Here is a 17,569-nt window from a genome sequence, read left to right on the forward strand (position 1 = left end):
AAGACCCTATGGACTAATTAAGTCCAGCATAAGTCCCACACGAGCCCTTCGACATAGGGTAAATTTCACTCTAAAATCTCATGATCAAAATACAAGTGTAATAAACAATTGACAAAAATGGACTGCCCCCCATCTCTAAGACATGTCCATCTAGAACAAGACTGAAGCATGTTGCCAACTCACTATAGGGAATTTTGCAGTTCCTGAATCTATACTGTGCATAAAAGCCTTGCTTTCCAAAGCATTCTCCTGCACCTTTCACCAGCACTGAATACATCAAAGTTCCTTTTTTCCCCTTCAAAAGTTTTCCAGATTTTGGGAGAAGGCACAGAAGTCCAGATTGAACAAAGGAAAGGAAGGAGGCGGAGTTGCCTCCTTCAGATTAATCTTCTGGAGAAAAGCAAATGATGTCTCATTTTCATATGCACATTTAGAATGTGGAGAAGACTCTGTCTTTGAAGCCGGAGAGGAAAGCTACTGCTATGGTGATCAATGTAGCATAACACCTCAGAGATACAGGAAATGGGATGAGAGCCAGAGAGTGGGAGGTGAGCTAGAGGTTTCACAGCTAGACTGGTGCAATGCAGATGAACAGCTGTTATCTGTTGGCCACTGAGCGAGCAACAGAAGAAGGGTTTGTGTTGGTGCCAACATCAGCAGGGCACATGAAAAAGGGTCCGAAGGAGGAGAGACAAGTCTGGGGAAGAGATCAAGAGCTAGCTGAGGCAGGTTGGTCTTTGTGATGAGTAGTGTTTTAGCATTTGTGGGGAATGCTTGAAACCAAGGTTCCCTCTAAGCTTCTCCATAGCACAGCCAGGCAGCTGCTTAATAAGCCCCGCCCACAGAGCTGCCTGGCTGGGGGAGGGGCACTTTTCCCTCAGTGACATCAGCAGCTTCCTGCTGAGGACGGAGCTGCGAGTCTCTCCCAGCCCATAGGGACAAGTCCACCTAAAACAAGACTGATGTGCCAATGCGCTTTAGCCTTGTTCTAGGACAAGACATGCTTAGAGGGAACCTTGATTGAAACCCTTTGAACTCTCACCATAGAAACGATGCATCAGAACTGAATGGTCCCGCTGGTTTTACTCATAACCAGAACTGCTAAACATTCAAAGAGCTTGGAGGCTTCTGTTGACCAAAAGTTCCACGTAGCTTGTAAATAGATACCAAAAAACAATAATAAGCGCAGAGAGGCAGTTCTCTTGAGTATACGGGTAGGGCTGATGAGACCCAATGATGTTTGATATGAGACCTGATGTTCCCCAGCAAATGTTACAGGCTTTCTAAGACTCAGCATTTGCTGAGTGACAGTGTTGGCAATCCTATTGAGCTGGATGAGCTGGTCTGACCAGTCTAGACTCAAAACTCAAAAAAAGTTCTTCCTTCCCGAAGATGAAGTATACAGTATACGGAGCTCATAAACATATAGAATTAGAGGCCAGAAGAGGCCATTGTATCTTCTAGTCTGCTCTTCTGTATATCACTCAATATTGAGCCCAAGAGCAAGAGGTGACCAGTCTAAAGGTGAAGATCTTAAGAGGCTATTAGCCAGGGGATAAAATGGTGTCCTTGGCCTCTGTTTGTCAGAGGCTGGAGAGGGATGGCAGGAGACAAATCACTTGATCATTGTCTTCTGTCCACCCTCTCTGGGGCACCTGGTGTTGGCCACTGTCGGCAGACAGGATACTGGGCTAGATGGACCTTTGGTCTGACCCAGTATGGCTGTTCTTATGTTCTTATAAGATGGAAAATCCGCCATTTCCCTTGATAGCTTGCACCAGTATCAGTCACCCTCTTTTAAATATTTGGGTGCTTTGCTCTAATCCATGAAAACATTCAGACACTTGCTTGAGCTTTAGTAGTCAATGGAACTTATTAACATGTTTGAAGTTAAGCACATACTTAAGTGCTTTGGTGGCTGATGAACGTGCCTTCCATTAACATTCATGATGGTCCTCAGGCAGATGTTCTGAGGACAGCATACCCCTGTATTTCTAAAATGCCAACACTTTGGAGAAACCAAGAAAAACAAAAGGGAACCATGAGGCATTATTCTGGACTTACTGGCTGATGCACTGAAAGGATGAAGAAATGGTTTTCAGAATCCTAAGTGGCGAAACTTGCAGATTTGGAAGCAGTAATTAAATGCCATATGTCAGCACTAACACATAGAAAAGTTGTTAATTAATTCAGGCAGTTCCAGATACAGGTGTGACTTTGACAGATTGTATGCTAAGGTTTTTCGCTGGCGTACAAATAAGGATAAAAAAAATATTTTTCCCTCCCTTCTGGGGAAAAATATTCTATTTAAATAATTAACCCTTACTTGATTGGCTTAAAACAGAGGGCAACTTATTCTGAGAAGGAAATTGTGTTCTGGATATATTTAGAGATTATAATGTCACTAATTTCAGAGGACATTGCCATATATATTTACAGCAGAATTGTAGCTTCAAGGAGGAATGAGAAAAGTTTATCAAACCATCAGCATTTTTCATTATATTTGTAATTGTTGTGTAAGCATTGTTCTGTAGTGCTGTGATCCCCAAAACAGCCCGTGATTTTAACATGTGAGCATCTATAATAGAAATGATGGCGTGGGACCAGAGAAGTGAAAAGGATCCATCAGATTTCACTGTCCAAGTAAATTGAGTGAAGTGTAAAAATCAGACATTAAAGCCTTTATTGGTCAATTCAGTGAGTTCACTGGGGCTGCTCATGGGCTCCACCCAGGTAGATACAACATCAGGATTGGTCCAATATACACTTTTATAGGGCTTGATTCACTGGTACACTCTAGCTGCTTTGTCCTGTTCCGGCCATGCAAAGCAGCCATATATCTGTTAACTGTCTGATTATATCGGCTTGCATCTGTTTTACACTGTCAAAATAGTGCAAAGCCAAAAAGCAGCATTTAAAACAAAATCCACGCATCAGAACCACCTCCCCACCCCCCAAAAAGTGATATAAATAAATATTTTTTTAAAAATTATGCTTTATGGTCTGACTTCTGATTATTGAACTGTTCCTGCCCACCCCAAATGTGGGTGGGTGGCAATGACAGGATGAAACTGAAACCTGAGAAATGGGAGGCAGTGTTGCCTACTGGTTTGGGCACTGATCTGGCCCTCGGAAAACCTGGTTCTACCTGGTGCTACCGCTGGTTTGCTGAGTGACCAAAGGCAAATCAGTTCCCCCTCTCCATGCTTCAGTTTCCCTGTCTATAAAATAGGGATAATGAAGCTGACCTCCTTTGTATAGAAGATTGAAAACCCCTCTTATGCTCTCCACTGGCTTCCAGAGCGGATTCTTGTCTCTTACCTGCATGGGTTGGGGCTTTCTCTGCGCTCTCATCTCCATTAACTCTCCATCTTCTAGCACAACGGTGTGAGGTAAGGCCACTGCTGCCAAGAGTGTAGGAAGGAGGCTTGGTCCCAGGGGGAGAAATCATATTTGCTCCCCCTCACTTGCTCCAGCCCCCAGTTATGGCCCTGCCCTCTGTGCTCACCAGTTATGGGGCTCAGCTGGGCACATACTGCAGCCAACACATGTGGCACAGCAGCCTCTGCTGGTCAAAGTGTGAAACTGCTGGCTACACAGACAAAATCTGTAAGGCTGCCTCCATTTCAGTATGAAAGGTCCCTCCCTCCTCCCCCATTCTCTTGCCAAATTGTTAGGGTGTATTTGACCCATAGTCCTCATGGCATTTTAACTAGTCGATTGTCACAACATACAGGCTATGTCTACACTGGCATGAATTTCCGAAAATGCTTTTAACGGAAAAGTTTTCTGTTAAAAGCATTTTCGGAAAAGCGTGTCTAGATTGGCAGGATGCTTTTCCACAAAAGCACTTTTTGCGGAAAAGCATCCGTGGCCAATCTAGACGCGGTTTTCCGCAAAAAAGCCCCAATCGGGGCTTTTTTGCGGAAAACAGTACTATGCTGTCTACACTGGCCCTTTTGAGCAAAAGTCTTTCAGAACAAGACTTTTGCACGAACGGGAGCAGCATAGTTTTTCCGGAAAAGCACTGATGATTTTACATGAGATTGTCAGTGCTTTTCCGGAAATTCAAGTGGCTAGTGTTGACAGCTGGCAAGTTTTTCCGGAAAAGCTGCTGATTTTCCGGAAAAACTTGCCAGTCTAGACACAGCCTTCCTGTTTATAATGGAAAGACTGAGGGAAGAGAGGCTAACTAACTTGCCCAAGGAGTCCGAGAAAATCAGTGTAAGAACCCAGGAATGTGTGGCGCCCATGATAGAAATAGATTATGCCTTTGTCTGCACTACCGCATATTAATATCAGAGATAAGGTGCCTCTGCAGTTTTCATCTCATTTTATATGGTTAAGCATTTAACGAAGATAAAATTACACGTTTCTTAAAGTGTACCACTGATTGACAGTACCAAACTGCATTGGATGTGAGGCACGTCATCCTACGATTGTGTCTTCTGTATACCAAGCATTTCCCTTGAAATGTGCGTTTTGAAGATGTACAATACGCAGGAGCTGGTGTTTAATTTACTATTAGCAGAATGCCTTTCTTAACCATTAAGTAAAAAAAGTATTTAACCAGTAAGAAAAAATTACTCCAAATGTTCCTTCTAGCATCAGTAAACATTAGCTCTCTTTTTATTGGTGAAATTATGTTAAGTGCACTCAAAGTATCAATTCATGATACCAGTAAAATCCCTTGAAAATATATAGGTTTCTTCCTTTTCTGCTGCAGTTTATTCTGTTCAACAAACACATGCTAATATACGGAGGGCAGGGCGGGGTGTGAAGGAAAATTCATTTTTCGTAAGTACAGAAGTGAAAATACTTCATTAGAAACATAATTTGCACAACAGAAATAAATAGGAGCGCCACAGACACTGTGGAGTAATGCTTTCTGTCTGCCTTTGCTTCCACAAACTCAGGCAGTCTGCTCATTAACAGTGAATTGGATTTGCATGCCATTTCAACCGCAGAAGAAAGGAACATCATCTGCACCACATCACAAACCCTTAGCTTAGATTTTTTTTAATATAGGGGAGATATTGAGTGAGCAATAAATCTTCCAGATCAACATTGGGTTATTGCAGTTTATTCCATATTTGACACAAGACAGTGGCTTACGCTTTTGTTAAACTTCAGAGCCACTATACACACCCAATGGGAGCAACCTACTTTGTGCTGGCCGTGTGGACAATATAGAAAGGAGATAATCTACGGACATCTTTGGTAAAGTGCCTGTTGTATTTCTTGCAAACTCAGTGTCATTACCAATCCAAGAATTTGGCTTTTGGAAAGTAATATGCACTTCTCTTGTTGAAGTGCCACCCTGGAACATGCATTGTGTCCATCTGAAGAGAGACTACTGTGTCATTATGGGAGAAGAGAGAGGAAAATTTAATGCATTATTCTTTCCATTGCCATCACTACAAACCTGCTTTTGAGTGCCAGGCATTACAGCTGGTTGAAATTGAAAGCTAGGATCCTTTTCATGTAAGAATGTTTCTGTAGAGTATTTTTCATTAACTCATTTTATTATGTGCACTTCCCTCACCACTCGCCACCACTTCCTTTCATACTTTTCGGAGATTGGGTGGAGGAGGAGAGGGAAAATACCTAAATTCAAATTTATGCAAAAATATCTTAGTGTCTGACACAAGATTCTTCTTTCTCTTAGATATCGTGATGGGCAGGGGGGATGAAAATCATCTGATTCATGCCACTGAGAGAGAAAGAGATTTAGCGAGGAAGAGGGGGAAGGGCTGTAGTATAAAGTGTTTGCCTTAGGACTTGTCTTCAGTTGCAGAGGCAGACTCACATGACTGGAGCTTGGTTTGATGTGGTAATGAAGCATTGATCACAGGAAAAAGATGAAATGGCCTTTGCTCATTCATTATTTTTATCTTCTAGCTGTGGAAGACAGAAAATTGTTCATAGGAATGGTTTCGAAGAAGTGTAATGAGAATGATATCAGGGTGATGTTCTCTCCATTCGGCCAGATAGAAGAATGCCGAATTCTTCGGGGACCTGACGGTCTGAGCCGAGGTGAGTGTGCAGTCTATAAAGTCTCTTTCCTTAAGTGCTAATTGGAGCTATATGTCACAGTCAGGGTAGAGGCAGCCACTGTCTGCAGCTAGAGGTTATGCTGTAATATGTCCCACGTGATGGAGTTACCCACATGAACTTTTCACAGTGACTGAAATTATCACCTTTTATTTCAAATGTCAGAAAGGTCTCGGTGCCGACATATTAACTTGTGTTATCATGCTGTTTGTCAGATTGAAAAGGTACAGTTGAACCCTGAGATAACATCTCCTATTTTCCCTACCACACAATCAGAGATGCACACACACACTTGTGTTTTGTATCAGGGAAAACAAATGACTGGTTAATAACATGTGGGGCCATGCAAACTGGTCCATGCTTTAGGATCAGTCCCTCTACTCATGCATGCTTTGTAACCATATGCAAAATGTGGCTTTGTATTGCCTCTGGAATAAAGGGGTTAACTCCTAGAGTTGTACCCAGACAGAACTCATGAAGAGAGCTTTCATAGCTCAAGTCCCTAGGTTCAATTAGAGCTAGTGCAAGTGTACCAAACTGCAGTGTATTGTGCAGTCATGTGAAAACCCCGAGTTCTGGACCACATGCCAGATTTTTGCTTTATTGTGTTGGAAATTAAGTGCAATGCAGAGTTTGATACTTTCTCACCCTCTCCCCTTCCCTTAGGTATGCAACAGATAGCATTTTGTACCTGGAAAAGGTTCCTGAAAATATATAATAAAGAGAAAAACAGATTTATATCAATGACCTCTGCTGCATATTAAGCCTTTGTTGCATTGACCTAGAATTACTTAGACAGAACAATCCTTCTCACCAACTAATGACATAAGGAGCAGAGTTGAGAACAACAATGGGCCAAACTTGTCAGCCTTAGGGGCAAAGTGCCATGAAATCATCTACCACAGTTTAAAGGCACAAAGAGTAAAAACTACTTTACAGTGTGGGGTTGCTAATTTTATTAGAGACATGAAATTCAATCATTCTGGTTTTGGACATTCTCTTCCCCCCCCCCCCCCTATAAAAATGGAAAAGTACATAGGAATCACAGTTTATGCATTTTATTACATTTTCAAAACACCAAAAAATGTGTTTGTATTTTTTTTAACTTCTGGAGCATAATGTTTCTGTTAGACTCTGGTTTCTATAATATGTGAAGCCACTTGTAGGGTTTTTTTAAATTATCCTCTGCAGCAGCTTGTCCACAATGGATAGAAAGTCCATCAGAATAAGTTGGGAAATGGGTGTGAGTAGGTCATCTTCAAAGGTGAAAAGCATGGGCCAGACCATCTCCATGTAAATCACTCACTGAAAAGATGCTCTGTCAATTAATGTTCTGTTTCTAAGCATGGGCCTGTAGTTCTATGGTCTTAGTCTGTGATCTCGTAGCTACGTGACCTTCAAGAAGTTTCATATTCCTGGTTTAGAAGTCTAACTCTAGATATGCTTTAAAAAAAAAAACTTGGCCACAGGAAAATAAACTTTTAGTGGGGAGTTGCTGGATAGCTATTTAAATATTTCGTCTTTGAGTCTTACAAGCGTTATTTGATTCCTCTGCACATTTCAGGGGAGGGGAAAGCCATATATGGGGTATCCAAGCATTCACCACGTCTTAATCAATAGAGGCTTCCCATCATAATGATATTGCAAATCATGAGAGCCTATAGAAAAGGGAAAGATGGGGATATTTTTAGTCCCCAGTAGTTAACAATGACACTCTCCAGCTTAAAAAAAGGGATTGGATTTTGCAGTGTAGCTCACTGTGGCAATTTAAGATTATTGAGGTAGGCTTTCACCCTGGGAGAGAGAAGAGCATGTTCCAGGTACGTCACATTCAAACAGTTATTATAACATATTGACTTGGCAGAGCTATGGTCTCTCTAATAGTAAGGTTTATTCTGATAGTCACACACAATAATGTGATACCAGGTCCTGGTGTTGTCTACCTGTTAAACTTGAATTGTTTTCCACACCCCATGTGACAGCCCAGTTTCCAGGAAGGTGTTTGTCAATGTCACAAAACCACCAGACTGTGAGAGAAAGACAAGCATTGGGAAAGTTCAGAGGGTGGAAGAGCTGGACTGAAATGCTGCAGGAGAACTTTGGGTCGGAGGAATCTTGCGTGGCACAGTCCCAAACTCAGGTTCTTTTAAAAAATAGAAGGAAAATTAATACAATTAAATCCTGCAACAAGATCCAACATTTAAATGGATTCTCATTCATTGTTAATATTTCCAAACATTCAAATTCCCCATTCCCACGCACTATCTTGCTTCTCCTGCATAAGTGCCCCCGGTTCAACCCACTCTTCCAGATGGGAGGTCCCTATAAAGAGAAGATGGATACATGAAGAAGAGCCCAGTGGAGTTGAAGGCTCTGCAGGTCCCTGGGCAAGGGAGTGGCCTGGGTCCGCACTCCCAGAAGGGCGGGGCCAAGGCACCCAGCCCTTAGCGCTGCCTGGAGCACCTGGCATGGTGCTCTGGCAGAGGCGTAAGGGGCCCAGGGCTCCAGCCATGGCTACTGAATCACCAGGCTCCAGAGCAGTTGCCCCTTTTGCCCCTGACCCTGCATCGGTGGACTTGCGAGAGCCACAATCTTGTCTGTCATCTCAGCATGTGCTCATTTTGGAGTGCACCGTTCAGCACATCGGAATGAAAATAAAATCCAAGAGGCTCAACTGGACGATTTCATCTACTTTTCAATTACCAGCTTGCCTTATCAATTAGCAAATTTACCTCAGAAATAAAAATGCATTTACTGGTATTTATGCAGAGTTTGGAGCTATGTAAAATGTGTTAGAGACGAAATCTTTAGCTGCTGACTAGGGTGCTAAACAGAACAAATTAGTTTTGTGCTGTTATTTTTCTCGTCATAAAAAAGGAAAGCTTTCAGTCAACTTTTGGAGCCTGCTCACAGTAGAGTGGCAACACTTTTGTTGCTAGTATAGCCACGTATGACTGTAAGGTTGTAGGGTAGACTTAGCATTATAGTCTACCTCGCAGTTTGAACAGGAAAAAGAATCCCTGTCTACAATGGCAAAGGAAAATATAACACTCTCTGATGAGTGCGATATAAGTGCTTAGATAAGGAGGCAAAGAGAGAGATTTAACTGGTTGTTGCTAGTGTAGTTTCAAGCCAAGAGTAGATACGGTTCTAATAAATTCACACCCATTCTGCCACTACCGTATAGATAAAAGTCCATCCACATTTCCTCAAAATATGTATTGTCAGCTGCTTGAAACTCATGTACAGGTAGTCTAAAGACATCATAAAAAGTCTCAGTGATGAATTAATATATTTTAAATGCCCTTTGTAGTGCCTCTGTGTAATCACTTTATTTCCACTGATGTTTGTTCCTGCAACTGCAAAATGGTTTGTGTTTTTTCATCTGTACCTGGTTTGGCTGCAACTTAAGTATAGTCAGTAGATAGTGACTGATGGCTGTTTCACAGCTCCTGTGAAGTTAATGAGTTGCTGTAGAGCAGTTCCTAGCTGGTTGATGCATGTTTAAGAATGAGAAAACCCAACTGGCTGTCTCAGCATAGAACCCCAGGACTGGAGTATGGAGACAGTCCAGTTCTCTCACTATTACAATTCAGGTTCATGGGGTTGCATAGGAAATTTTGCCAATGCCTTTCCTGTATTTGGAGTCAGCCTCCAGCTTAAACAACTTCTTTTAAAAATTTCTCTTGTTAATGTCCTGCACTACACCCCATTGTCATGTCAAAGCAAAAGTGAACTGACTGGGATGATCAAGATTTTAAGTCACTTATTGCAAAGGGTTTCTAGAAATCGCTGAACTTTTTAGAGAAACTCCAGTATCCTGGTTCCTAGGCCTGAGATCCGTCTACCAGCATACAGCTGCCAAAACAAACAGCAGGGAGCTGCTGGGTAGACTATGCAAATAGTAGCCATAGGATTTGAATTTGATTCCTAGCTCTGACTTGCTGTGTGACCCCAGGTGACTCTCTTTAATCTCTTTTGTGCCTCATTTTTCCCATCTACAGTAAAACCTCAATGCTATGAAGACCTTGGCAATGGAGGTTGTTCATAACTCTGAAATGTTTGTAAACTCTGAACAAAATGTGATGGTTGTTCTTTCGAAAGTTTACAACTGAATATTGACGTAATACAGCTTTGAAACTTCACTACACAGAAGAAAAAGGCTGCTTTTAACCTTCATTTAAGTTAAACAAGCACAGTTTCCTTACCAAATCTTTTTCTACACTTTCCTTTATTTTATAGTAGTTTGTTTAACAACGTATTGTACTTTATTTGCTTTGTTGTTGTTCTCTGCTGCTGCTGCCTGGTTGTGTACTTCTAGTTCTAAATAAGATGTGTGGTTGACCAGTCAGTTTGTAACTTTGATGCTCAAAAATCTAAGGTGTACCTTTGTAAAATGCTTTGAGATCAGTAGGTCAAAATTATTATAATCCTGCTAAGTAGTATTAGTCAATAGTAATAATAATAATTAATAATCAAATCCTGATATCTTTATCACAAGAGCTCCGTGTAGCAAATTACACAGGTATTGCTAAGTACAGATTTATATAACAAACACTGTAGTCGGTTGGGACAAGAGCATGCATTGAAGGAATCTGCTAAATATGTGTGCAGACAATTAGATGTAGCACATGCATTTGATACGGTCTCTAAATGCATGTTGCCACAGCACTATTTTAGATCTACTTTGTCTGATTTCTACATGGCCATATTAAGCAAGACTCACTTAAAATTCTGTTAAAAGTCTGGTAATAAGGAGATTATAATTTAAAGAGCAGATAGGAATGGTGTGGGAATCGTTCCACAATCAGGCAGAAATTCAGCTTTTCAAAATCCGACTCATCCACAGTAAGCAGGGATTGTTGGTTTGTTTGCTTGTAAAAATAAAATGTCTTCTTTTTGGCGGGGGGGGGGGGGGGGGAGGGCGCATTACCACTTATGGTAAAGAAGAGGTGACTAGTTTTTGTGCCTGAAGCATGAGATTTCCGTGCTGATATTCAGGGCAGCTCTGCAAGGCTGAAGTAACATAACGTGCCACCCCTGAAAGTTGGGTTTGTAGCAAGCCTGGCACTCCTAAGGGTATGCAGTGGGGCCGACAGACTTGCTGGGGCCCTGGGCAAAATAGGAGGGCTGGCTCCATGCTCGTGGAAGGGGCGGGGCTTCGGCTAGCCTTCCTCCCCTCCCCCAGCCCTTCAGCACTGTCTGAAGGGCATTTCCCAGGGCAATTTGATGGCACTTCCCAAGGTTTTGATGCTGCAGCAGCAGTGGCCAGGAGCCCTGGGCCCTTTTAAATCACCAGGCCCTGGAGCAGTTGCCCTCTTTTGTCGTCCCCCTCCCCCAGTCAGGAGGCCTCAGGGTACGTCTACACTGAGATAGACACCTGTGGCTGGCCCATGCTAGCTGACTTGAGCTCACTGGGCTCTGGCTAAGGGGGTTTTTGTTTATGGTGTAAACGCTCAGGCTTGAGCTACTGGGACCCTCCCTCTCACAGGAACCTATTTCACAGGCTCCAACCTGAGCCAAGATGTCGGAACTGCAATTGAATTGCCCTCTTGCCAGCACTCTGTGAATCTAAATCAGCTGGCATGGGCCAGATGCAGTTTTTAACTGAAATGTAGGCATACCCTAAGTCGGCATGGGTGGGAGACAGAGCTATTGAGGCTACAGGTTCTGCTTCTTGAAGGGCGGCTTTAGTGGGGCCTTTTAGAAGAGGATCTCCAAGCCCTTTATATTACAACTTTGCTACTCGGCAATTTTTCAGGTTGTTGAAAACTGTGGCAAGGTTATAGTATTTCATTTGTCCGTTTGCCATCACGTAACTTTTCAAAGGTTGGAGAAGTTTTCACAAGTTAAAAGAAAAAAGACTGAGAGAGCCAAGACAATTAAACATTATGCAAGCTGTTGCATTCATTGTCAAAACGGAAAATTAAGAGCGGGGCAAAAACAAAAATTTGAAATGTAGGAAAAAAAACTAAAAAGTGACTGAAAGAAAAATTGATTTGAATTGAATTTGCAAATTTTGTATTGTGACGATGACAAGTATCAGATTTTCTCTTGTTAAATCTTCTCAACATTCTTTCTCCAGAAAGCTGGTTTGAAGTAAATTAATAACTGATGCAAATTTCCATTTCAAGAAAGTCGGTCACCAATAGAAAGTGGTCTTTAGTGTGGGGCTAACTCTAGTCCTGTGTACATTCCAATTACTGGGGTCTACATTTTCCAAAGTCATTAGTGATTTGGGGAATACAACTTTGAGATATTTTCATGGACTCCAGAGGATTTTCCCCCCGTTTTTTTTTTTTTTTTTTTTGCTATCACAATGGAATGAGAAATTTAACCCATCTTCTGATCTCTAGGTGAAGAAAGCCAAAATTCCAGCATGTTGACAGGGAATTATGGTATGAGTGCACTGCAGTTACCTTGAAGTTTCTCTGATGTGTATAAACAGGTGACTTCAATCTCCAGGGCTCTCAGTCCAACATTTTTCACCAGAACTCTTTTTTCATTTGAACTGAGATAGTAGTAATAATAATAACTCAGTTTTCTATAGAACTTTACATCTGTGGATCTCAAAGCATTTCACAATCTTTAATGTATTTAGCCTCACAGTAGGCAGGGAAATATCAGCTGTTTTAACAGATGGGGAACTGAGGCACAGAGCAGCAAACTGACTTGCTTGAGGTCATGCAGAAAGTCAGTGGCTCAGTAAGGAGCGGCACACCCTATTTCTAGGCTAATTCTGTAATCATTGTACCATGCTTTCTGCACTCATGCTCACAGATACCAGACCTGTAGAAAACATCATAGAGTAACCCCTCCAGTAAGCAACCTGGGTTTGTCTACACTACCACCCTAGTGCGAACTAGCGTGGTAATGTAGGCAACCGGAGTTGCAAATGAAGCCCGGGATTTGAATTTTCCGGGCTTCATTTGCATAAAGCTGGGCGCTGCCATTTTTAAATGTCCACTAGTGCGGACTCCGTGCCGCGCGGCAACACGCGGCACTGAGTCCACACTAGCGGACATTTAAAAACAGCGGCGCCCGGCTTCATGCAAATGAAGCCCGGGAAATTCAAATCCCCGGCTTCATTTGCAACTCCGGTTGCCTACATTACCACCCTAGTTCGAACGAGGGTGGTAGTGTAGACATATCCCCTGTTAGGGGCCTACTAAAAATCTAAGAACATGAAAACAGCTACACTGGTTCAGACCAATGGTCCATCTAGCCCAGTATCCCATCTTCCCATAGTGGCCAATGCCAGGTGCCCCAGAGGGAATGAAAGGAACAGGTAATCACCAAGTGATCCATCCTCTGTCGGCCATTCCCAGCTTCTTCTTTGTGCCATTAAATTATATTCAGTCTTTTAATAAATATACAACAAAATTGTACTCAGTACCCTTGAGGATACTTTGGAGCGGTTTCTTAAGATGGAAGCTTGCCCAATTAGGATAGCCCTTGTACAGGTTACACTAAACTACTTGACAAAGTATTACTTTTAATGAAACACATTAACGTGTGAACCAGAGGAATTCTTAGGCATGGAAAACTGTGCAAACCCGACCAGAAATAATTGGACATGAATGGATCCTTTCCTTTTATAGACTTGTTCCAAATTGCCTGTAAGTTTTCATTTTAACAATGTCTTCTATTTCTATAGAGCCTTTCTTCCCAGAGACCCCAAAGCACTTTACAGATTTAAATAGGCTGTGCTCAAGGATCACGTCAACAGTCACTGATGTACCCTCACCTGTGGAATGAAACGTGGCTGTTAGTCAACTGGACACAACACCCCTATTGTTTAGGAGAAGAAGTGAAAATAATGGTGTATTCAGTAGAACTTGGAATTTGGAAAGGCAAAACACAGTCACCTACGCAAACTGTATAGCCAGAGGCCGACATTTTTAAAGCAACATTTAAATGTCACTGGTTTTTTTCATCTCAAATCTTTCTTCTGTGACACAAAATATTAGATGACTAAAAAGCCATGCAGATGTTTTTACATAAATTTGATTCTTTATTCAACATTTAGATCAGGGGTTCTCAAACTTCATTGTACCTCATCCCCCTTTGGACAAGAAAAATTAATACAAGACCCCAGGAGAGGGGACCCGAAGCCTGAGCCAACCCGAGCCATGCCACCCTGGGTGGGAGAGGCCAAAGCCCAAACCCCATGGCCCCAGGTTGAGGGGCTAAAGCCCAAATCCAAGGGCTTCAGCCTCAGGCAGGAGGTCTGTAATCTAAGCCCTGACGCCAAGGCCTCAAGCCCTTAGGCTTTGGTTCCAGGCCCGGAATTGTGAAACACTGTCATGTCCTGACTCCCCCCATCCTCCCCCTCCTCCTCCCCCCCCCCCCCACCCCCCCCCCCCCGTGTGAGAACTGCCAATATAGGTCCATTCGGGTCAATTTTTTCAAAGTTCCATCCTTAACTATAGTGGACTCAAGTCCACATTTAGCCAACAAAGTAAAAGTGGCCTGATAATTGTGGTCCTTACAGCTTGTATTGACTTCACTGGGAGTTGTGAGTTCTTCGCACCGCTGAAAAACTGGCAAGTTTCATTTCTGTGAAGACACTTTTGAAAATGTTCTGTTTCCTATATTATTCACAAGCATTGTCCAGGGCAGTGTTTCTCAACCTTTTTTTATAAAGTACCCCTTTTACAAAAAAAAAAAACTTATAAGTACCCCATTTAAAATATATATATATAAGTACCCCAGAACTTACAGTTTTCAGATGAACAATTTTTTTTTCTACCATTGCAACACATTTGTTTAAACAATTTAATTGTAGCCAGGCGGGCAATGAAATTTTTTGGTGTCAAAAGTACAAAAATACTAAAGCGCTGTAAAACTTAAAACAAAACTTTAGTTTTCTCCGAATTTCAGTTGTGTTGATGTACCCCTCAGACTTTTCTCGAGAACCCCTAAGGGTATTCGTACCACTGGTGGAGAAACACTGGTCCAGGGTATACACATGGTCTTGTGCAGGACTGTGCATGTCTTGCTGGCGTGGAAGTTCCAAAAGAGATCAATGACAGCCTTCTTGCATGGGGCAGCATTGTCTTCAATTGGAGCAATTAGGCCAAGACTTTTCAAAATCATTTTGAAGTTCCAATTCCTGATATTTGGGGGGACTCAAAGGGAGAGGCTTTAGAGATGTATTGGTGATAGGTTTGCCAGTTCTCTTAAAAACCAGTTGTAATTGTGAAAAAAGACAAAACATCGGAGTTGAGAGATCCTTCCGATTGAGATGACAAGTGTAATAGATGTGTTTCCCAAATCTGTGCTGTGGTAGGGCTCTGTGCTTCCCTCCAGTTCCCTCAGTAGGAGGAAATTAAATTGAGAAACCTTTCCCCAGTCGATCGTTTATCTGCTCTAGCCGGTAAGAAGGCAGCCTTAGAGAAATAAGTGAAAAAACACCCCCTTTCTTTTCTGTTAGTGATTCCTGACATTTTGAGGTGAATTACAGGTTGGTCCCATTTACAAAATGACTGTTGTTGTTACACACTGGGTGATTTAAGGGGAAGTAATTTTCATGTTGTCTTGGCTACAAAAGTTGTGTCTTCATGTTCCTGTTACTATTTTTCCTCTCCCTTCCACCCCCGCCCCAACTGTGTTCCATGGCCCCTATTTCTAGTAGTAGTTGAGGCACTAGGCTTGGCCAAAAGATGCATAGGACTTGCCATAGCAGATCAGACTCTTGGTTCATCAGGTCCAACCAAGCTGCCTTTGGCAGTGTCCAATCATTCATGCTTCAGAGGAAGCATGCTCCTTGCCTTAGGCAATTATACAGTGTTTTATATGATGAGGTGAGGGGATGCGGAATTCCCTCTTGATTCCCACAGCTTACACTCTGAAGCATGAGATTTGATTAGTCTTATCTTAACTTGCATAGCTACAAATGTTATTAATGGTTATAAAGCTGTCTGTATGTATCTCACATAGCCACCTGTGGCCATGAATTCTACAGGCTGATTGTGCCTTATGTAAAAGGAGTAATTCCCACCATTCATGCAACGTCTACTGCCTATTAATTTCAAGATAAGGGGGGTGTTATAACATCTGTTGGCCAGAACTGACCCCTCCTCTCCAACATGGCAGATATGGATTTTTCAGAAGGGAAGCTTATCTATCTATCTATATGTATGTGTACTGTGTGCATGTTCCTAATTCTTAGAGCTACAAAAATAACCCCCTAAATGTGAATAAATGGAGCATTGTTTTAGTCTGAAACAATGGTTAGAAAGAGTTGTGAACTCACCCATCTCAACGCTGCACTAATTCTAACACTTTAAAAGCTAGGTTTTCAAATAATTTAGGAGTGCAATTGCACACCTAATTTGTGCCCACAATTATGCATATCAAGTAGTTACATGCGCAAGTGGCCCCGGGTTATCCGTTGGAAATTTGAGGGTAGATTGGGACTTAACTTTGTAGCTTCGGACCCAAATACCATAATTAAAATGTAGTTTAGCCTCCCTCCCTCCATAGAATGAGTCTGAGCACCTTGGAATAGAGCAAAGGGTGCACACATATTCATCATGGGCTGCACTGTGAACAAATTGCCTTTAAATAAGTAGTTCAGGGTATGGTACTTGACTGTTACAAAAATTGTTTCACGCCAGAGCGTAACAGTTCAAGGCAATGCAAACGAATGTGGGTTGTTAGCAAAGAGGGAAGCTATACCATAATATTGGCAGTGCAAGCCCCCCAGTGACTGAGTTTTTTGGTTAAAAAGGGAATGAGCAAGGAGGGAGTGTGGGGCGGGGGGAGCTAGTCCATCTATGAGGGCACATAGCTTAATTGTCTGTTGCTTCACTTTTAATTTGAAACCTGCTAATTGCAACATCTCTCAGTAAGTTACTTAAAGCTGTGCTGCTGGGTAGAAATTGTGATAAATGCATAAACTGTGTCTTATTGATTCTTGTTGACATTTTACATGCTGCTTTTGCATTCCTAACCTCCACTTGGTAATAGTGACTATGGTGCAAGCACTTAGATAATAAAAACAAAGGAAATAAGTGAAACATTTCCTTTCCCATTAAAAGCAGTATTATGAAATGTTCTGTATGGTTTTCCCCCAATAGATCTCTATCAGTTTGTCCTCTTCCCTCACTGAAGTCACAAGATAAGAAATGAAAACGCTTAGTGTTGTTTCCTATATTAATAATTAGAGTAATGTTTTTAAGAGAGATTATTTTGAGACTGATGGTAAATTTGGGCCTCTTTAATTTTAGTGCACAGCATCAATATGGAGTCTAGCAGAGGTACTGTAGCTTATTTACCATTCTACTACACATTTTGTCTAGAATGCCTTATAGAAAGATGTTTGTGAAATTATTTTCTTTGACAAAAATTTGTTTCTAGATAACAGTAGTAGCAACATAATGTGTCTAAATAATAAAAACATCATCAGCTGTTCTGTTATCTGAGAAATATATACAGTAGCACAACACTACTGTAAAATCTGCATAAAGAATTCTAACTTTAAAATTTCTAATGCTAATCTATCAGTAAG

At 41.8% G+C, this 17,569-nt stretch overlaps 1 protein-coding gene across 18 annotated transcripts in view; it reads left to right on the top strand.

Annotated features, from left to right (window-relative positions):
- The window catches only part of CELF2 (CUGBP Elav-like family member 2), a 491,927-nt gene that overhangs the window by 407,711 nt on the left and 66,647 nt on the right, over positions 1–17,569 (top strand). For 14 of the 18 annotated variants that reach the window (XM_025188438.2, XM_075908547.1, XM_025188442.2 and 11 more), the window contains 2 exons: positions 5,902–6,036; positions 17,289–17,318. In XM_025188438.2, coding sequence (XP_025044223.1) covers positions 5,902–6,036; positions 17,289–17,318 — 165 coding nt within the window. The remainder of the gene's footprint in view (positions 1–5,901; positions 6,037–17,288; positions 17,319–17,569) is intronic. The other 4 variants (XM_075908678.1, XM_075909207.1, XM_075909216.1 and 1 more) reach the window with 1 other exon arrangement.

This window comes from Pelodiscus sinensis, chromosome 1 (genome assembly GCF_049634645.1).
Source record: "Pelodiscus sinensis isolate JC-2024 chromosome 1, ASM4963464v1, whole genome shotgun sequence".
NCBI lineage: Eukaryota > Metazoa > Chordata > Testudines > Trionychidae > Pelodiscus > Pelodiscus sinensis.